The 21,838-nt window shown below is 30.4% G+C and overlaps 2 protein-coding genes across 2 annotated transcripts; one reads left to right on the plus strand and one right to left on the minus strand.

Moving 5' to 3' along the window:
- Positions 1-6,729: 6,729 nt before the first annotated feature.
- Positions 6,730-9,397, plus strand: LOC123226517 (transcription factor JUNGBRUNNEN 1-like). The gene is made up of 3 exons (XM_044651043.1): positions 6,730-6,931; positions 7,781-8,061; positions 8,754-9,397. The coding sequence occupies exons 1-3, from the start codon at positions 6,730-6,732 to the stop codon at positions 9,177-9,179; spliced, it is 909 nt and encodes a 302-aa protein (XP_044506978.1). The 3' UTR covers positions 9,180-9,397.
- Positions 9,398-12,857: 3,460 nt separating this feature from the next.
- On the minus strand, positions 12,858-21,592 carry LOC123225443. The gene is made up of 5 exons (XM_044649389.1): positions 20,692-21,592; positions 16,405-17,266; positions 14,732-16,097; positions 14,550-14,633; positions 12,858-13,649 (listed from the first exon to the last, which is right to left on the minus strand). Exons 1-5 carry the CDS (start codon positions 21,221-21,223, stop codon positions 12,960-12,962), a joined length of 3,534 nt encoding a protein of 1,177 aa, XP_044505324.1. The 5' UTR covers positions 21,224-21,592; the 3' UTR covers positions 12,858-12,959.
- Positions 21,593-21,838: the final 246 nt, after the last annotated feature.

Below are 21,838 nucleotides of genomic sequence, written 5' to 3' on the forward strand. Positions count from 1 at the left end.
AGTAATAAAGTAATTTCATAATGAGAAAATTTTGATAACTGGAATTTAAAATTTATCCATAATCAAACACTGTTTTAAAAAATACTATAAAAAATAGTAATTTTATAAATAAAAATATTTTTTTTATAAATTTCATTTTAACATTTTAAATATATCTAAAACTAGATCTAAAAAAAAAAAATCTTGAAGGGTTATTTAAAAAAAAAAAGAAAATTTTGGATAATAAAATTACTAATTTACTTTATAGCACTAGTTTTTTTAAACGAAATTTAATTTTAGGTGAAAAAGTATGATTTATATTATTAAGAGATGAAAAAGTGATCCTAAGTCAAACTTTGGGTGGGAACATGTGATTTGCCAGTGAAAGCTGAAGAGTATGCCTTTGAACCGGCCATAGGCAATTCACTATCCAGAATCTTGACTTGGCCATTGATAATCCATAATCTTTTACTATCAAAGTGTTTGTTTTTTCTTTCAAATTATTATTCTTAATTAGACAACACATCACAACAGACTTTTGCTTTTATTTCGTTTGAATACTTCAACATGGTAAACAACTTTTGGCATCTTTCTCCTTTCTTCTCGCCTTCTTCCATGGAATATATATATATATATATATATATATATATATATATATATATATATATATATATATATATATATATATATATATATATATATATATATATATATATATATATATATATATATATATATATATATATATATATATATATAATATAATTTAGATTATATGATTAGATGATTTTGAATTAAAGATAAAATAACATTCAATAACATAATGACATATCATCTGTATATAAAAAAAATATATATATATAAAATCTGAACATGGGTTAAGTCGAATTCGATTTGAATTTATTATAGCAAATTTAAGACAATAAATTTGAACTACAAAAAATCATCGATAAAATAAATAATATTATCGATAAAAGAAACAACTCTTGACTAGGCTCAATCGTAACCCTTCTTTGCATGAATGATGTATTAAAAGGTTAAATTTGGATAAATTTAAGATCACCGTTGAAAAGTTGGTATTGATAAAAGAAAAGTAGAAAATACGAGGAAGGCCAATTCCAGTATTGCGACTATGAACATTTCATATTGTTTAATAGTAATACAAGGTAGGCAAATTCTAGTGTTGCGGCTATGCACACTTCATTTCATATTTCAAGATCAATTATACCGACAAAGACATTTACTAGCCCTAAGTAAGTCCAAGCTTCAACCAAGTCAAAGATTGAAAAATTATTTTGTGCTTGGTAATTAATATAAACATAACAACATTTACGGCCATCCAAGTATCTTTTTATCATCCATTGAGAAGACTAAATTTTATTTTTTTTCATTGAAAGGATTGAAGTTATCAAAGGAATCGGAGTTTTGCCAATAGAAGTAGACGAGCGATAAAAATTTGACTTTTTAAAATTTAAAGAGTGAGAATTTTAAAACTTAAAAAATATAATCAGGATTTTTTTTTAATGCAATATAATTAGTTTGATACCTTTAATAAGAAATAGTAAAAATTTAGTCTCTTCCGTAAAAAAAATTTTTAATAAAAATATTTTCAAGTTAAATCTCTTCAATAAAAACAAAAATTAAAATTTGGTCCCATCAATGATAGAGAAAGTGATAATTCCTCCTAAGAAAGTTAAACTTGTCTTTATTAGTTGCAATTTTAACTATCAAACATGGTCAAATTTTGTACGCAACTTCTAGAAAAACTTTTATTCAATTTTGATTTTACAAGAAATTGGTGGATGATATGGTTTCCAATTGTAACATCACTAGAGAAGAAAAAAAAGACCTAATATATGAAGCATAATGTTGGGTTTCAACATTTTGAATATTATTCCACCATAATAATATTTTTAATTTTTTGAAGAATTAATGTTTTTGAAGAATTAAAAGTACACACATTTGACACCGGGCAAAAACCTGCATTTTAAGAACCGGATCAGATTGGTTGGTCTAATTTAATTTGATTGGGATCTGTTGATCATGTTGATATGCATCATATCATGAGGTCACAATTATATTTGTCTATACATTATTCTAATTTTTATCTAGTTGAAAATTTTGTTATAATCTTATATTTATTATATTAACAATGTTGATATCTTGATCTAACCGTTGGCACAAGGGTTTTAATCGATTCGAGCAGCTCATAAGCTACTTGCAACTCAGCTCAATTAATAGCAAGCTTCAACTACTCGAATTCAACTCTCAAGACAAGCTTGAGTTTTATTTTAGTCAGTTCGATGAGCTCATATCTTAGATTGAGTAAAATAATTATTAACCCTTGAAAGTTTAATATTTTACATTTACAATAAAACTATGTATACTCATTTTTGGTATACAATTTGTGTATACAAATAAGGTGTTATCATGTGATTGAATATTTCTTTATCATATGATGACACATGTTTTAAAATCACCTAATTATATGATGACACATGTTTTAAAATCATCTAATTATATTATTACACATCATTATGTACACGAATTGTGTACCAAAAATGGGTACACAATGTATTGCTTTTACATTTATACTCTTAAAATTTCACTTTTTAACTTTGAATATAAATGGATAATTGATAAATCCATAAATTAGAAGGGTTAACTTAATTTATTAAAATTTAATGAGTTTAAACGTAATTTTTTAAGTGGAGGTTAAGTTTATCATTTCTATCTAAAACTTGAGTTAAAACACAACCTTAATTTCATCAAACTGAGATTAAAACAATTACTATTTTATTTAGTTTGACTCAGTTTAATCACATTTTTAGATCAGTTGGATAAGGACAAACTTGGACCCACCCCTCAGCCTGATCAAAACCTAATTCGGGTGTGAAAAGATTGGCACAAACACAAAGGTCAAATCCCAAATCCTTGTGATGTGGGATGATTTTTACTTGGGTGGTTGATCTTGTTTAATCTCTAGTAATTAAACTAGGGATATTAAAATTTTTACCACTATTTTATTCCGTCTATACAAAATTATCACCTATTCTAAAGCTTTCACAAATATACCACAACAGTACTCACCTTCCCCAAAATACCCCTCTTCAATCTTTCATGCAGATATTTTCTCTCTCCTTCTCTGTAACTTTTTTCTCTCTTCTTTCTCTTCTTCCTCTTCTTTCAAATGATAAAAGAATCATATAGAAAATATAATAAGTGTTTCAAAAACAAAAAAAGAAAGGAAAAAAACTAAAAAAAGAAACAAATTTCAGATTACGAATTCTTTACTGAAAAAAAAAGTTAAAAAGATTGACAGAATAAAAATGTGGGTGTTGACGCTAACTCTTTTTATTATATTATATTGATATTTAATTAAAAGAAACTGGAAAAAAAAAACTTGCTGATGGACTCATGAAACCTTATTTTGTGGATTTCAGATTTCAAAATAAGATTGATATTTAATTTAAAAAAAAAACTAAAAAAAAAAACATTTTTTGGGGGTTGGCGTTAACGCCAAGCCTTGGCGTTACGCCAACCCATTAAAAGCAGAGCACCTAACGCCAACCCAATATTAATATAAAAAACTGGCGTAACCCATTATAATATAAAAAAACTGGCAGGCAAAGGGTTGGCTGCAATATAATATAATAATATTATATTATAATATAATATTATATTATATTTATAATTATAATAATATAATATAATATAATATATAATATATTATAATATTATAATATTATTTATAATATTATATAATATTTTATATTATAATATGTTAAATATAATATAATATAATATATTATATTATATTAATATTATTTATTATATATAATATAATTATATTTTAATTATAATATAATATATATTATATTATATAATATATTATATTATAATATAATATAATATAATATAATTTAATATATATAATATATAAACTGATAATATATATATTAATATATATAATATATTATAATATATTAATATATATATATATATATATATATATATATATATATATATATATATATATATATATATATATATATATTGCCAAAGGTTGGCGGCATCGCCAACCCTTGGCGACGCCAAGGGTTGGCGACCCCGCCAACCTTTGATAATTATATATTATATATTATATATTATATATATAATATTATATATAATATTAAATATACAAATATACATAATATTAATATATATATATATATTAATATATTATATATTATATATTATATATTATATTATTAATATATTTAATAATATATATAATACATTTTTTATATATTATATAATATAAAATATTATTATTTTATTTTATATATTATAATATAATTATAATATATAATATTAATATATTATATATATTATTATTTAATAATATTAATATAATAATATAATCTAACAATATATATACATATAAGGTTGGCGTAATAATTCCCAGAATTTTCCAGAAAAATATTATATAATATAATATATGTATATATTATTTGCCATTATATATAATATATAATATATTTTATTTTATTTCATAAAAGGGTGCGTATTTCAATGCTAGAATATATTAATATATATAATATTATATAATTATTAATACTAGAATATCTTTAATATTATAATAATATATAATAATATATTTTAATATTAATATACTATTATAATAAAATAATAATTATAATAATATAAATAATATATTATTATAATATTCTAATTAAAATATAATATAATATATCATATATTAATATAAATATATAATATAATTATATATATATAAAATTAAAAAATTATATATATATAAATCATGTTTTGCTTTATAAAGGGTGGGCTCACCCTACATTAATGCTGCAGGCCAATTTCCCCTTCTCGTCAACCCAGACTCCTTTTACATATATTTTATAAAATATAAAATTATATTATAATATAATATTATATATTATATATATAATATATATAACTAGGGGTTGGCGACATCGCCAACCCTTGGCGACGCCAAGGGTTGGCGATGCCGCCAACCCCTGGTAATAATTATATATAATATATTATATATATATTATATTATATATATAATATTATATTATAATTATAATATTATATGTAATATTATATTTTAATATAATATTATTATTATATATATAATATATATTACAGGGGTTGGCGGCATCGCCAACCCCTGTAATAATTATATATATTATATATAATATATTTTATATTATATATGTAATATTATATTATAAAATATTATAATTTAATTATATAAATTATAATATATTATAATATTATAGTATATAATATATTATATTAATATAATAATATTATTTAATATTATATACATATATTAAGGGTTGGCGTTATACAGCAACTTTCACGTCAACCTGTTTTTTTTTTTTAAAGTTAAATACCCAATTTTTTTTGTTTCACTTAAATCCTTAAATATCAATTTTTTTTCTTTTTCCAGTTAAATACTGTTACATGATCATCTTACATGGTCATTTCTTTGATGGTCATTTTTTATCTTGTAGGTTGCTCTTTTTTTTCCCCTTTTTTTTTTTTAAATCCTTATTTTGAAGAATTCTTAATTTGAAGAATTTGGTTGTTTCCTTCCTGTTTTTGTTTTTGAAGATGAGGGAGAAGAGAGAGTGATTTCTTTATAACTTTGGAAGAAGAGGAAGAAGAGAAAAAAAAGTTGCAGAGAAGAAGAGAGAGAATTTATGCATGAAAGATTGAAGAGGGGTATTTTGGGGAAGGTGAGTACTGTTGTGGTATATTTGTGAAAGTTTTAGGATAGGTGACAATTTTGTATACACGGAATAAAAAAGTGCTAAAAATTTCAATTTCCCATTAAACTATATATACGGACACCCACGAAATTGACTTGTTATTTGTTTCTTTTACACTTATTTATTTATTTATTTTTACTATTGTTGAATTTTGTAATCTAAACTTCTGGAAAACTTTGACATTGTAATCAAGGGGTAAGACTTATTTTACCCGTTAGGTAAATTATTGTAATGCTATTTAAATGGATTGCCCAAAATGATGAAAAACAATATTATGTGTATTTACTTTAAGTATACAATTATATTTATATTTATATATGTCATCATATATAATTAAATATTATTTTATCTTTAATTTAAAATAACTTAATTATGTGATGATACATATAAATGTATATATAATTATGTATCTAAAATGGGTATACATAGTTTTATTAAATGAGAGCAATACTATACGTACATATTTCTATACATAATTTAAGTATATAGATGATATATCATTATATGATTGAATATTATTTTATCTTTAATTCAATATCATCTAATTATATGATAACACATAATCTGTATACTTAAATTATCTATAAAAAATATATACATATAATTTTATTGTTCATAATAACACGTTGTTGTGGATATTAATTCTAATTAATATTTATTATTAGTTGATATAATTTCATTTTTGCCATTGTAAGTGGATTAAAGAATTTTCCTGAAGTAATTAAAAATGGTAATTTAGATTTAATTCTAATATCAAATTTGGCTGCAGGGTCTTCCCATGAGAGTCAAGATGAGCGAATGGCTTGACCCGAGAAAACAAATAAATAAAACCAACCGTCATAAGACTTTTTTCGCATTATAAAGAAAGAGTCTTTCATGTTCAACTGGCACCGCCTTAATTTGCTTCAGAAAAAATAATAAAAAACAGGTTGAAGAAGATTCATGTTGGAGAACCAATTAATATAATATGAACCCAGAAGGTATCTCGATCTCAAAGGATTATGACGGTGATGATCAGATGCAGCAGCAGCTTCCAGGCTTTCGTTTTCATCCAACAGATGCAGAACTTGTAGGGTTTTATCTTCGCAGGAAAGTTGACAAGAAACCAGTCGTTATTGAACTCATCAAGCAGATTGATATCTACAAGCATGATCCATGGGATCTTCCAAGTAAGCTTTTAATTTTCTCTCTTTAATCAAATATAACTATACTCGATTTGATCCTTCAAAGAAATGGATTCTGAGAAAGTTTTGTTCTTGCTTGAGTCTCGCTTAATCAGTGCAATATGCAGGTCCCTAGTGCAGCCCTATTTTGACATCAAACCAATTTTTATATTCATTTCCCTTCCATGATCACTCCCAAAGCTTCGAATCTAGGGTTTGTTTCAGATTTTTTTTTAAACAATTTCTTAAAGAATCATGATCTTTTCAGCTAGATATAGTCTTGTTTAACCGTATTAATAGATTGATGTGAGTGATTAATTTTGAATTAGAGATATATATATAAAAGGATAACAATATTTGATACCATCACTCTTTTTTTTTTCCTCAACTAAAATTCATATAATTGTTTAAAATAACTGAATTTTCATATTTATTCTATAAAAGAGATCAAACTTTCAATATTTATCATTAATGGTATTGAATAAACATCATTAAGATTATATACTTTGTTTTGCTTTGGTAGTAAGGTAATTAGTTTGGTACCTTTAATAGATAACAGTGAAAATTTAATCCCTCTAATAGAAAACTAAACTATGGTCCCTTTAATAGTTTAAATATGATAATTCAATATCTTTATTTGCTACTAACCTGATATATAAATAATTAAATCTCTCAATTATGTGAGGACGCATCAATCATTAGTATTTGTCCATCACACATAATGACACTTTGACTGTGAGTGTTCATCCATCGGGATATCTTGTATTACTCAAGCCAATATCATGAAATTTCTTTTTAGGGCATTTGCTTGAATATATTCTAATGTTGTTTATGGGTAAATAAATATGCATGCAGAAGTTAGCACTACACCTGAAAATGAAGGTTACTTCTTCTGCAAAAGAGGGAGAAAGTACAGAAACAGCATAAGGCCAAATAGAGTGACGGGTTCTGGGTTCTGGAAAGCAACAGGCATCGACAAACCTGTGTATTCTGAGGGAGGAGAAGGTCGTGAGTGCATTGGTCTTAAGAAAACACTTGTTTACTACCGTGGAAGTGCAGGAAAAGGCATCAAAACTGACTGGATGATGCAAGAATTTCGCCTTCTTCCCAATGATAATGCCACCCTCCAAGAAGCGGTAAAAGGATAACCACTTATCAAGTATTCCTAGAAATAATAATACTTGGAGCAAGAAAATTATTACATTTTTTCAATTCAGGATACTGTTAACCCTTAGATTTTACCATTAAAGAAATCCATCTTTTAGACTTTCTCATAAAATGATCGAAATTTCAGTATTTTTTTATTGAATATACCAAACAATTGTTTTGTTTTGGAGGCAAGTTGATTGATTTCAATAAGAAAATATAAAAGTTTGGTTCAAAAATTTAAATGTTTGTTTTCTTCTATAGAAAAAATAAAGTTTGATATAAATAAAAAAAATGATAATTTGATACATTCAAGTGTTATAATCCTCAATACATTGAAATTTTATATTTTCCACTTGAATAAATCAAACATTCAATTTTTTCAAGGTATTATACTTTCACTAGTTTTTATTGAAACTATCAAACTAATCATCTCAATTCAAAAATGAAACAAAACAAACAATTCTACATTCCTACTTGTGTATCTTTGAAAGAAAATATTGAAAGTTTCATCATCCTATTAAAAAATTTGGAAGTTTGATATTTTTTTCAATTGGAAAACATGAAAATTCAATCTTATACTAGAAAAAACAAAATTTGGTTGATAGTTCAATTCAAGTGTTGTTACCCCGAAAAAAAAAAAATCATTCTTATCTTTTGTTGGTTTTCCATTGAATCACAGGAAGTATGGACTGTATGTCGAATCTTCAAGCGAAATGTGTCATACAGAAAGCTGATTTCAGGTTGCAGGGAAGCATCTTCTTCAGCGAAACGCCGTTCAACATCAATGGAAACAACCAATAACACATACATGGCTCTGGATTCAAACAATCAGCAGGAAACCTACATCAGTTTCCAAGCTCCAAATAAGCCGATGATGATCGACGATCATTTCAACCAAGTCAGGAACCAGCAGTTAGCTTTACAACAGTTGAGCAGCAGTAACAATTATAACACCATAGCCAATTCTGCGGTATCAATGGCGCCGTCATCGTCTCCAAGCTTTCATAATCCATATGGGAATCATCATGATTTGTTGGCGTATGAGAACTGGGATGAGCTCCGACAAGTCGTAGAATTTGCTTTCGATCCGAATTCTCACCCCTGATTACTAACTCTATATGAAGCATTGTTGTCTTCAGTGATTCTGTAGATAGACAACTAATTATATGTTTACGTAACTGCTGTTATTGTATGAAACTTTTCAATTAGATTGTTGTGTTATTGATAGATAGGATAATAGAAAAGTTTGTTAATAAAGACAGAATTCGTACTCAATGGTAGAATCAAGAGAATACATACGATTTATTTTTGTATCTAAATCAACGTTATGTGTTATGTTCGACTGAATCAATATTATTTCAATATCTCTTCACTTTTCTCATTGGAATTATAATGGTTGTATATCCTTATTGCAATTATAATGATTGTATATGTTAATAAATTGTTATTTTACTTGTATAAGAAAATTATATGTTTATGTATGGGAACTCTTATCCCCGAAAGAAAGAATATAAGTGATTTATTCTTGTTATTATAAGAAAAAGTTATGTTCAGTAGAGTCAATATTTTACTAATATCCCCTTATCTCGTGTTACAATAAATGTATTTGTTAGTGAATTAATATATCATTTCGTATAAAAGAACAATATATTTATATATTAGAATGGCCAAAGGATTTATTTCCACTTAAAGTATGTTGCATTCCAAAGTTCTTAACCTTTAACTTTGAAAATCTCATTTATCCACCAATGGTTGTTAAATCTATTAATTTTAAAAGTAAAATCGTCATATTAAATGTAATATTTAAAATAAACTAAAATTTTATCTTCTTCTCCCTTCTAATTTTTAAAAACTAATAATTTTATCTCTTAAGTCAAGTTTTAATAAATCACATTTCTCCCGCTATGGTTTAGTTTCAATATCCAGTGCCATCGTCGTCGTCTCTCCCTCCAGACGGTTCCTTTTCTTCTGATAATTTGCCTCAACAAAATCTTAACCCTCAAACGTTGTTTTACATCATATAGAACGACGAAAACAAGATCAATCATCTATCTCATCTTCCCAAAGGAAGATGAGTCATCTTATCTTTGTTTGGGAAGACGAAATCGATGATAGATCTTGTCTTCATCATCTGGGAAGACGATTCGTTTTCCCAAACAATGTCGCACCACATTGGAGGGGTTTGAGTTTCATTGAAGTAAACCATCGGAGAAAAAAGAACTATTGAGAGGGAGAAACGATAGTGATAGCACCAAAGAGAGTGGTCGGGTATTAAAACTAAATCCTAACAAGGGAAAAGTGATTTTTTTTTAAAACTTTACTTATGGAAGAAAATTATTTGTTTTTTGAATTTAAAGAGAAATAAGATAAAAATTTAAAATGTTAGAATTCTAGTAATTTTAATCTCTCATAAGTAGATAAATGAGATTTTCAAAATTTTGAAATAAAAACTTGAAAATGTAATATACTGTAAGTGTGAATAAGTCCTTCGGCCTATTAGAATTCTTATTCTTAAGGAAACTTTACTAAGGTTCATGTCCCTAAGATGACTTTTAAAGCAAGTCTTCATGGGTTAAGCTAATCTACTGATAAGCTTGAGGGTGTTTCCCATGCATTCTCGCCCGCTCACATTATAGACGTAATATTTTATGGATGAAGTGATAATTAATTCCAACACATTCACCGTAAGAAATACGCCGCTGACGACGTGTGTTCATGTCTATGACCCCATTCTAACGTTGTCAGAATCTGTCTGATACATTGATATCTCTGACTTACCAGATAAGAATCCATGGTTGTGCTAAAAAATAATAATAAATTTTATTAATTTATTTACCCAACCGAACATGCCTACATAAATTTGGGTAATTTTAAAATTAAAAAAAAAATAAACAATCACATTATTTAATCATATATTATCATACCAATTTATATAAATAAATTGATAATATTTATTTATATATATAATTTTATTCAAAAAAAATTGGTTTAAAGTATTACACAAAAGAAATAGAAGATAATGATAGTTTAAAGAGAGTTTAAATAATAAAAGAGAAAAACAGTTATATACACCTATAATTAGTACTAATTTGGAGATTAATGGTGGTTTAAAATACCACTAAAAATAATTTTGAATTAAAAATGAAATTATATTTATTTGCATATTAACATATTATTGTTAATACTTCACCTTTTTCATTGGAACGGGTCATATTAAAATCTTTGAACAGATATTAATGTTGGATTGAATCTTTTCATTTTGGACAACCCATTAAAATTTTGTTGTGAGTAGGTTTACGAGATTGCTCCTTTCATCAAGTTAAAGACCAAGCAGCACAATGCAACTGCTATCACCATTAATTTATATGCCTGACTGACTGCATCTAAATTTTGACTAAGTTTACAGGAATTAGTACTGCCACACACACTTTATACCAATTCATTGTCTTCCAAATGAAATATCTATATATACTAATATTAGAGTGATAGTATATGAACCCATATTTAACTATACATGATGTATTATTATATTATTAAATATTATTTTATTTTTAATTTAAAATTATTCAATCATTTAAATTATTAAATCTGTATTTATTTGTATATTTAAAATAATTATATATAATTTTATTGATAATATTATATAAGGTTATATTTGAATTAATTCGAATACAATTCATAAAAACCAACTTAAATTTGAACAAATTGATCGAAGAAGTCATTGGATGATTGTAAACGGAATAAATCGTGTTATAAATTAGATAAATAATATATTGGTGAGACAATAATGTTGCCTACAAGAATGTCAGTTGTGTGTAACATTCATGTAAACTACAAGGGAAAACATCTGCCGGTCTATCATATATTCGTATTTCTTCTTGTCCACTTGTCATCTGTTGTCTAAAGATGTAAACGACATGTCAACTTCAGCTGTCCCGTTTACTTTGATGCGCTTATGTAACAGAAATGTTAATAAATAAATTGACGGAATTCTGTAAAAACTTAATCGAAATTATGGAGGATATGTTTGTTTATTACTTTATTCCCTAAAGACCCATAGATAGATAGAGGTGGATTAAATCAAACCGAACCCAAACAAAAATAAGTTTATGCTTCGTTTAAATTCAAAAGGGTCAACTCAGATTGATTAACAGATAAGAAAAAACAGTCATTTCAACTAAAAAGAAAATAAATCACCGACAAGATAGGCTCTAAAGCTCGATGAGTAAATCCCTTTTTTTATTTCAAACTCAATTCTTCCGAATCTAACCCTCTCTATAAGGTCATACAAACCATTTTCCATACTTAACAGCCCGACATTAAGTTTTTTTAGAACCAACAATCATCTGAATAGTTGATTCTAAACTAACCAACTTGAAGATGACATGAATATAAGGTTGGGTCAGAATTGATTCAAACCCAAACAAAACTTAATTTGAGATCGATTTAAATAAAAAAAGTCAACTTGAAACCGACTCATGATCAATGAACTAAGACTTAAATTCAATTTGAAAATAATTTAATTTTAGATCTAATCTGAACGGGCTCAAACTTAATATTTTGATCAGCTAATGAAAATGAACCCAATGACAAACTCAAACTTGACTCGTTCAATTCAAACTCGAAGAGAATCAAAGAAACTTACCTCATCTTTCCACAGATGAATGTCACTTGAGGACCATCAAGAAAAATGCACATCACTTTTAGTTCCAAGAAACTAGAGTAGAAAAAGAGTGGAAGGGAAAGGATATTATGGGATTTGGGTGAATAAAACCCTAATCCATGGACTCAGAAAAGCACATGTTCTTTTTATTCCTCAAAAATAAACGGCAACAGAATAAGAGAAGCAAAAATAAGCAAAGAAACATGGATATAAGAAATTGTCTCAAAGTGTACTTTCAGGAGAATGATGTATCCGACTTAAAATTACCGACCCCGACTCAATTGAACCAGGCATCAATGCCTCAGATACTTTAGGAGACTCATCCAATAAAACTACAGGATTACTAATAGCATCAGATAAAGCATGACTTTCCTCAGTAGTACAGAGGGAATTATTGCTTTCCGTTATACTTACCTCATTACCGACCAGAGGTAAAATGGGAGCTCCATCAGATGCATTATCAGGAGATGGTAATTGATCTCCGTCTGAACCTGCTGCAATCAACTGCCGCTCAGAAGTCATCACATCCATCTTATCCCCATTAAGAACTGGTTCGCTTTGTTTCGAGCTTTTAGGTGTAAGAGATTGATCCGCCGCTTCCAAATTTAGAGGAGGGGTGTCATTGTGATCAGGCATTACTTGAGATGGAGTTGAAACCAGCTCCTCTAGTGTCTCCTTAACATCAGTATGTGGAACATCTTCAGGTTTCTTTTGATCTAAAGCTGGTAATGGCGCATCAGACATTTCTGTATCAGAAATCAACACCAACTTCCCAGCCTTTTTGACCTTGCAAGAAGAAGGTTGCACCATTTTCTCGAGATTACACTTTGAAATGATATCTATGGTCCCAACGTTAACAATTTGCAGGCAACTGATCTGTACCCGCTGTTTCTTGTATTGTTCCATGGCTCTCTGCAGATCAGATATCACAAAGTCAGCAAAGGAAAGAATAGACTAAACACATTCAGATTCTAAGTTTTTTTAACTTAAATAGGGACAGAAGTTTGGCTGTACCTTAGATTCCAACAAATTCAAGCAAAAGTTTATTAAGTTCATTTAGAAACCAAGATTATAATAGTACAAATCAGAAGTCAGGTTTCTAGTAACATTTATAGTGACCACATCCTTGTGGGTTAAGTCTAGTGTAATAAGAGGAGCAAGTTTTGACTTTATCACTTGATATCTTGTGATAAAGTCAGATCTCAAGATAATATCAGATACGATAAATTTCTGATGAGATCCAATAACCATATCATGCAACACAAGGACTGATTGACATGGAAGAAAAATTGTTCGTCATTAATCATCAAAAGAAAATTCATCAATTTGGACCCGAAAAAAATTTCATCTTCATAACTCTTTTGACAACTAAAACATTATGTTATCTCCAAAATAAAATTTCTAAAGAGATCCAATAACCATATCATGCAACATATCAATTGATTGATATGGAAGAAAAATTGCTGAAGTCATTAATCATCAAGAGAAAAACCATCAATTTGGGCCTATATTCATCTTCATGCCTCTTTTGACAACAAGAACATTATGTTGTCTACAAAATAAAATTTCTGAATAGATCCAATAACCATATCATGCAACAAATCGATTGATTGATATGGAAGAAAATTGTTGAGGTCATTAATCATCAAGAGAAAAAAATCAATTTGACCTAAAAAAGTTTATCTTTGTGCCTCTTTGACTACTGAAACATTATGTTGTCTTATATACACTTGCAGCCCTTACACATGAGCTACTAAACAAACAATAATAATGTATCATGGTGATCTAAAATTTTATTTATAACATAATTACCTGAAAAACAGAATCATCCGCCGCAGGGAAAAATGGAGGACTTAACAAAGCTTTGGAACTTTTGGAAACTGGTCTTCCACCATTCTACCAGATCAAAGAAGAGGATATATTATACAACCAACACCAATAAACTATTTATGTACAAGAGACAAGAAGAAAACAGAGTTGACAGATTCTCTTACCTTCAAATTTACAATCATGGTGGTTTCTTTTTCGAAAGTTGCAGTTAAATCCATGTCAAGTAAATTCATACACTTGCTAAACAACTCCGGAGCGGTAAGTTCCTTTGAAATGTCAAGCTTAGCAAGATACGCACGACAACTGCTAGCAAGATTATCCACACTAGATTTTCTAGAAGGATCTGATGTCTTCTCATGGTTAGTTTTAGGTGAGATTTTGGAAGATTCTATAAAAGAACTAATGGATTTTGTATCAACACTTTTCTCCCGAACACCATGATGATTATTTTCATACAGAGTCTGCTGACCTGGACGCTCAACCAAAGCATCATCAGAAGGGGCCTGAACAGGCTGATCCTCCTTCTGGGATGTTGAAGTCATGTCCATATTCACATCACCATTTTCTCCTCTCCACATATCTGCACCAGTTTCCCACCCTCGTCCATTAATCGGATGCCTATTCTGGTCCCATTCAGACCCTCCATACATGTAAGGTTCATCCCTAAAAACACCATTATTTCCATCCCATCCATGCAAGTGAGGAGGGCCTGATCCGTCCATCACATTCTGCCACCCAAGAGGGCGAAGATGGCCAGAAAATCTCTCTGCATCAGGTATATGATGTGGAATCACAGAGCGATTGATGTCCATTGACGGTCTAACAGTAAAAAGAGAAGTAGGAAACTGCGGCATCATTGCTTGAAAACCTCCATGGGGTGGCCCATGTTGAAACATGAAACCATTCGGCACTGGCGACGACCAGTTCGGGGCACCCCTCCATGCATTTCCTTGTCCTCTTCCTACACTGGCATCACCACACCTGCGGTAACGAGCATTCAAATTAACTCTACCATCTTCTTCCAGTGAACCCATAAATGAAGGACTGCCAACTCCACCCCTGAAGGGAGGGGGTGGTAAAGAAGAAGATGAATTGTTCTGACCAGTTCTATTGTAATACAATAGATCAATTTGGGAGGAATCATCCAAAGGTTTCTCCAAAGGTAATTCCCGATTTAACCTATCATCACCAGCAGACAAGTCTCTGGGACCAATACTGCTCCTCCGTCCTGTTTCTTCAATTTCAAGACTTCGCCTAACACCAGTTCTGTTCATGTATCTGCGATCATGACTTGTCAAAGAAGGAGATCTTTCCATTAAGCCCATGGGTGAAGCTTTTGAACTGGAAGACCTCTCAACTGATAACTCCCCCAAATGGTCATCATCAATTTTACTAGTTCTCTCAATCAATCTATACTTAGAACCTCTATCTGATACTCCTGAAAAGCCAGTTACCTCCTTTGAGGAAATTGCTTTTGGCCTTTGTTCTGTCATAGAATCTCTGTACTTCAAATCTTCCTGCTTTGTATGTCTAGAACCAAAAATAAAATATTACCACAGAATTCAAAAACTATAAAAAGCAAGACAATAGGATTGCAAGTTCCGCCATAAGAGATGCCTGCCACCATTGAATACAATCAAAACTCTATGAATATGATATCTGAAAAATGTGATTTCCGTACCTCAAATCATAGAAGTTCAAAAAAGCTAACCATTAAAAATCACCAAATATGTGAATAATTTGGGAGGTATACCAGAAGGAATACTATTGACCTAAGTACCAATTCTAACAGCATTTTTTTAATTAAAATAGAAATTATCATATTATCAAGGGATACCTGCTCTCATCGCCACCATGTGAACTGGAGCTGGGAGAAGTCCTTCTATTGCTACTCACAGTAGAATCAGCATAGACTTGACGTGACCGAGACCTTCCCCTATCTGCATCTGACTCAAGTCTACTGCTGCTCAACGATTTGCTTTCCATGTCAGGGTAGTGTTTTTTGATACCTCTAAACTTAGTATCATTGGAATCATCATGCTCATCAGGGGATCTCTTCTTTCCTCTGCTATCTTTGTATTTGATACTCCTGTCCTCAAGGTGTGACCCATCATGATCAAGATCTCCATCATGATCATGGACAAGATCATGATCCCGGTTTCGATCTCGTTGATCTCGCTCACGGTCACGGCAGTCAAGATCCTGATCTCGTTCTAGTTCCCGATTCCGCTCCCGGTCCCATTCATGGTCTCCATCATCACGGTTGCGATCACGATCACAATCCCTATCACGCTTCCGGTAGTGATCACAATCATGGTCATATTCACGTTCTCGATCACGATCACTTTCCTGTGGCTTAAATTTTTTTTGTCTAGTTTCCGTTGCATCTTTTTCATCCCTAAAGTGCTTATCATCAGACCTACTACTAGTATGATCTCTGGCACGGTTCCGCTTGTCATCTCGATGTCTGCTGTCCCTGTCCACATCTTCCCGGTACTTATCCCTATATCTTTCGTCCTTATGCTTCTCATCTTTCTGTTTTCCATCGTTAACAACATCATCCGACCATCTATTATTGATGTCCCTGATATCAATGTCAGGCTTATCCCCATCACCAGAAGCATCTTTCCTTCTCCTGGCTCGTTTCTCCAGCTGAATCTCTGTATCAGGACTTGGTAACTGATCCTGTACATTTGACTCTGCAAAAAAAAAAAAGAATGAGTAAAGGGGAGTTTCATCATTCAGCAACAAACATTAACTTAAAAATAATCCTCTATTCTGTACAGCAGCTAGATACACAGAGCTTTTCGTATCTCACTCAAAGAAGTACTTAATTCATCCAAGCTAAGACATTGATATGATCTAAGACAGGAACCCATATAACTGACAATGTCCTTTCTAGAATCATAGGGCACAATTTCATATACAATAACAATAAAAATAAAGCTAGATGAGCATCGTAGTCGCACTACCTAATTTATTTTTCATTGAAAAAACCAAAAAAAAAAACTCTTTATTCAAACTCAATGCAACACTAAGTGTCATAATTCATTGCAACCATAAAAGATCTACAACCTACTAATCACCTTAAATTTCATTCAAGTGTAGTATGCTAAAACACTTATTTCCAGGAAAAAAAAAAAAAACAATAACTAGCAAATGACATAAATAAATGTACATCTAAACTAGTGTTCCTTTTGCATTTAGAAATAGCAAGAGTCAATGCAAGAGAAAGGAGAAAAGAAGCAAATTCAATTAGCATCAAACTTCTATGATACTCCTGCTCAATACAAGAAAGAGTTTAGATCATCCAAAAATTCCATGCATGATCATATTGGAATATCTGCATTGGCATGGGAATTGGCACATTAACCACACCAGTTTATCTAAACTAAATAAAAAGCCAGAACTATATAGTTAAACCAAAGTAGACATGTGGTTACGACAACCAATCTCAGTTCAGCAGAAGAACCCACGTCCAATGGCTTTTATTCTCCTTATGTTTGGCAACAACTGCCTCATCAATAAAATACAATCCCTACTTCAATTTAAAACAAAAAAGATTAAATTATAGTTCATCCATCTTAACCAAGTTACTTGCTCTAGCAATGCATTAGGCTTTAATGCAAAATCTAACTCTATAAACTGTATGCTTAAGATAAAAGACATCAAAATCATCGAGATTGCATTTTACATATGTAAATATTTTGTAGAATCAGATTTGTGAACCATGTACGCTGTAAAAGAAGTCCTCTTGGGTATATAGTTTGACATACAATCATCCAGACAAGATTTTCTTACTCCTAGAATTCACAAGACAAACCTTTGCTAGTAGTTTTGACTTTTGATATCTTTAAAACTATAAAGTTTTCCATACTTAACTGGTGAACAAATTAGGGTTTTCCAGTTCAAATCCAAGTTGAGAATTGTAAATTTCCTATCTCAACACAAGCATTTATTTGTAATTCTGTGGTCTTCAACAATCTTCTGATTTTTTCAAACTTAACCAGAGAACACATTCTTCATTTTTTACCCAAATTCGACAAGACAATTTCAGGATCCCAATTGGAATTCAAGTTGTTAATCCTTGTCCAGAAACTACAGATCTGTGTATCCTAGTAGTCAGAGTATTGTCAAATTTTATGGAAAGGTATATAAAGTTCCTATAATTAACCATTGTATAGAACTAGACTAGGAAATTTGTTTTCCTATTTTACCACAAAATAAGCATATTTAGTTGAGAAGGACCACAAAATCGTGTGTATGCCCGCTTTTAGATACATCTGCCGAAAATTTTAAAGCAGTAAGTTCTTTTAATCTAAGTCCAAGAAGTATAGTTGGTCTCACATGATGGATTCTATGTTTTAGTGTTTTTCGTTCATGACAACAGTTCAAATTCTGGAAACAAATTGTTTTAGTGTTGAACAGATATTGTTTCTATTTGAAAATGGAAGTATAGTTGCACTGCTACTTGTGTTCCAATTAAATCAAACTCCTAAATATACAGAGATCACAAATCCAGATATAATCATTTAATTCAATAAGAATCCATAGCAGAATTAGCAACCAAAATAACCTGAAGCTTTTTTAACAAAGAGGAGGCCTGAAATTTACAAGATAATAAACCCAGACAAATGAAAAGCATATCAGATCATTTATAAAACAATGCTTGATTGATTATAAAGTGCGACACAAGGACTTCAAGCAGCCAAGTAGCAACAAGTGGAGCCACAAAGTAGAAACTAATCCTAAGCAACTCTCTGTTACCCCAGTAGAAAATGGTACACAGAAACAACCACAAAGACAGATTGACAACGCAAATTTATAGGCTTCCTAATGATTAAAAAGTTACATTTTCAACAAATGGAAACAATTACACACAGGTCCCTTCAAAAAGTAGGTAAGAAAAATCTTTCAAGCATTCTTAAGAGTCCATTCACTGAATAAGGATTAAAATAGAGTTTACGGTTAAAACAGCTTTGTTTCATAACACTGGAAATTTTCATATATCAATAGAATGATTTATGTGAGAGCTAAATAGCATTTTGCACAAAAACCATGGTATACAATCACTAAAAGGGATGGGCATCTGTTGACAAAAATAAGTTCCCCTCAAAAGACCCAAACCCCAAAAAAAAAACCAACTCATAACAGGACTTTGTTGTATTTCATATCATTTATGCCTTTTAATTGTAGTGAAACAAGAAGATAGGTGATTCTTTATTTTCTACACACAAACCTGAGACTTAATTCTATTCCAACAACGGGAAAACTGAAAACATAAAAAGCCAGTTTCAGATTTGATTCGTATTACTTAAATAGCAGTGTTTCCTACTCATGTTAATTTTTTAATGCACATTTAACCTTGCTATATCCTAAAATCTACATCCAAAAAAGAAAGTACAATGTATGACCAGATAAGAAAAAAAATTACAAGAAATATGCTGCAAGTAGAAACAATTCAATTAACTCCACTAGATACACCATATATAAAAATCAATCAATAAGAATGCTAACATTATATGTTAGCTAACGAAAAATAAAGAATCTAAGTTAAAAAAATTATGGCAGGTACCAATTCGTATAGCATAATCTTTTAATTCAAAAACTAAAATAATTACAGCTTTAATTGCCCAGAACTCCTTTCGCTCAAAATACAAACTTCTTAATCTTATTCAAGTGACCATAACAACTGTGACATATAAGGATTCCCAGCATCCATTTAAAACCATCAACTTGGCAAGACAACATTATTGCTAAACCATTCAAATTTAACAGTACATAGAAGCTACATAATCAAATCTAAAAACAAAATAAAACAAAAAAAACAAATGGGACTGTTTGAACAAAGCTATCAGTTGACATGCATGAAAATCAGTGCTTAATTCCTCTAAGCCCAAAAAAAAAAAAAAACTGGCAAATAAGCATTTAACAGCATATCAACCCTTCCGATTCCTAGTACACTTGCTAATAAAAGTGGTTACATTTGTATCAGCAAATTGAACCGTGTGTTAAAATTGGTCAAAGTCGAACAAATGTCAGCATATACAAGAACAGAGTAATAAAAACAAGTATGCACAAAACAAAAATTCATACATACTCCATTTTCAATCGGTTACCTTACCAGTTTTTTCATTTATACCCAGTTGCTTGTTTTGCTCTTCACTCTCAGCAAATCTCTCGCTTTTCCCTTCCTTCCCCTTCCTCTCTCTCTCCCTCTCCCTCTCCACTTCTCTACTCTCCTTTCGACTCGATTCTCTATGCTTCCCTTCACTCTTCGACTTCTGAAACTCATCGTCATCCCTCCTCTTACTCCTCGTTTCACTCAAAACTTTGGATTTCCTGGAGCTACTCTCAGTCCTATCATCCTCACCGCCGCCATCCCACCTGTCATTCCTGCTGTCCTCAACCCGGTCCTTCCGCCGCTTAGACGAGGAATTATATTCATCATAGTCACCAATGCCTGAGCCAAACGCGTCCTTACACTCCTTCGAATCCAGCTTCCGTTTCTCACCTGCGTCCTTCGAAACCCTAACACTACTGCTCTCATCCTTCCCTTTCCGGTCCTTCAAGCTGGAGTCCTTCTCAGAATCCGAGTAATCCCTCGCATCTCTCGAACTCCTCTTACTTGATTTGTGCTTTGAACTCCGCGTCATCACTTATCTGAAAATCTCAAAACCCTAATCCCTCACAATCGAACACTAGATCAATTTCTCAAAACCCCAGTCCCAAATCCGAGACTCAAACCTAACAAAACAAAACCCTAGCCGAGTGGAGATGGATAATATTAAAATAATGATAACAATAATGGTAAACGTGCGAAGATTCGAATATTTAAAAGCACGAACAGTAGAAACCCCAACAGGACGGGATCAGCGGAGTTACGGAGGAGTTGGGGGTAGGAGAATGGGATCGAAAATGAGAGAAATTACGAGAGAACCACGAAAAAGGGAGAGAGATTTGGAGATTGAAACAAGGATAAATGTGGAAGAGCATTTAATGTTGAAGAAAGCAGGTATGTTTTTTGTGTTGTTGTTACTTGTTAGGCCTGGCGCTTTTTGCAGTTTTGTCATATCGCTAGTACTAATAAGACTCTAAGAAGACTTGTAGTGAAGATGCATTCCGATTTGACTTAGGTGCCCTCAGTTGTATTTTGTTTTTACGGTTTTATCCCGCTGTTGTTTGGATTGAAATTACTAATTTTTTAAAATTTTTTTACTGAAAAATATTAGTGAAAAATACGATAATTTGATACTTTCTGATCCCATAAA

The sequence above is a fragment of the Mangifera indica genome, chromosome 9 (assembly GCF_011075055.1).
Source record: "Mangifera indica cultivar Alphonso chromosome 9, CATAS_Mindica_2.1, whole genome shotgun sequence".
NCBI classification, from domain to species: domain Eukaryota; kingdom Viridiplantae; phylum Streptophyta; class Magnoliopsida; order Sapindales; family Anacardiaceae; genus Mangifera; species Mangifera indica.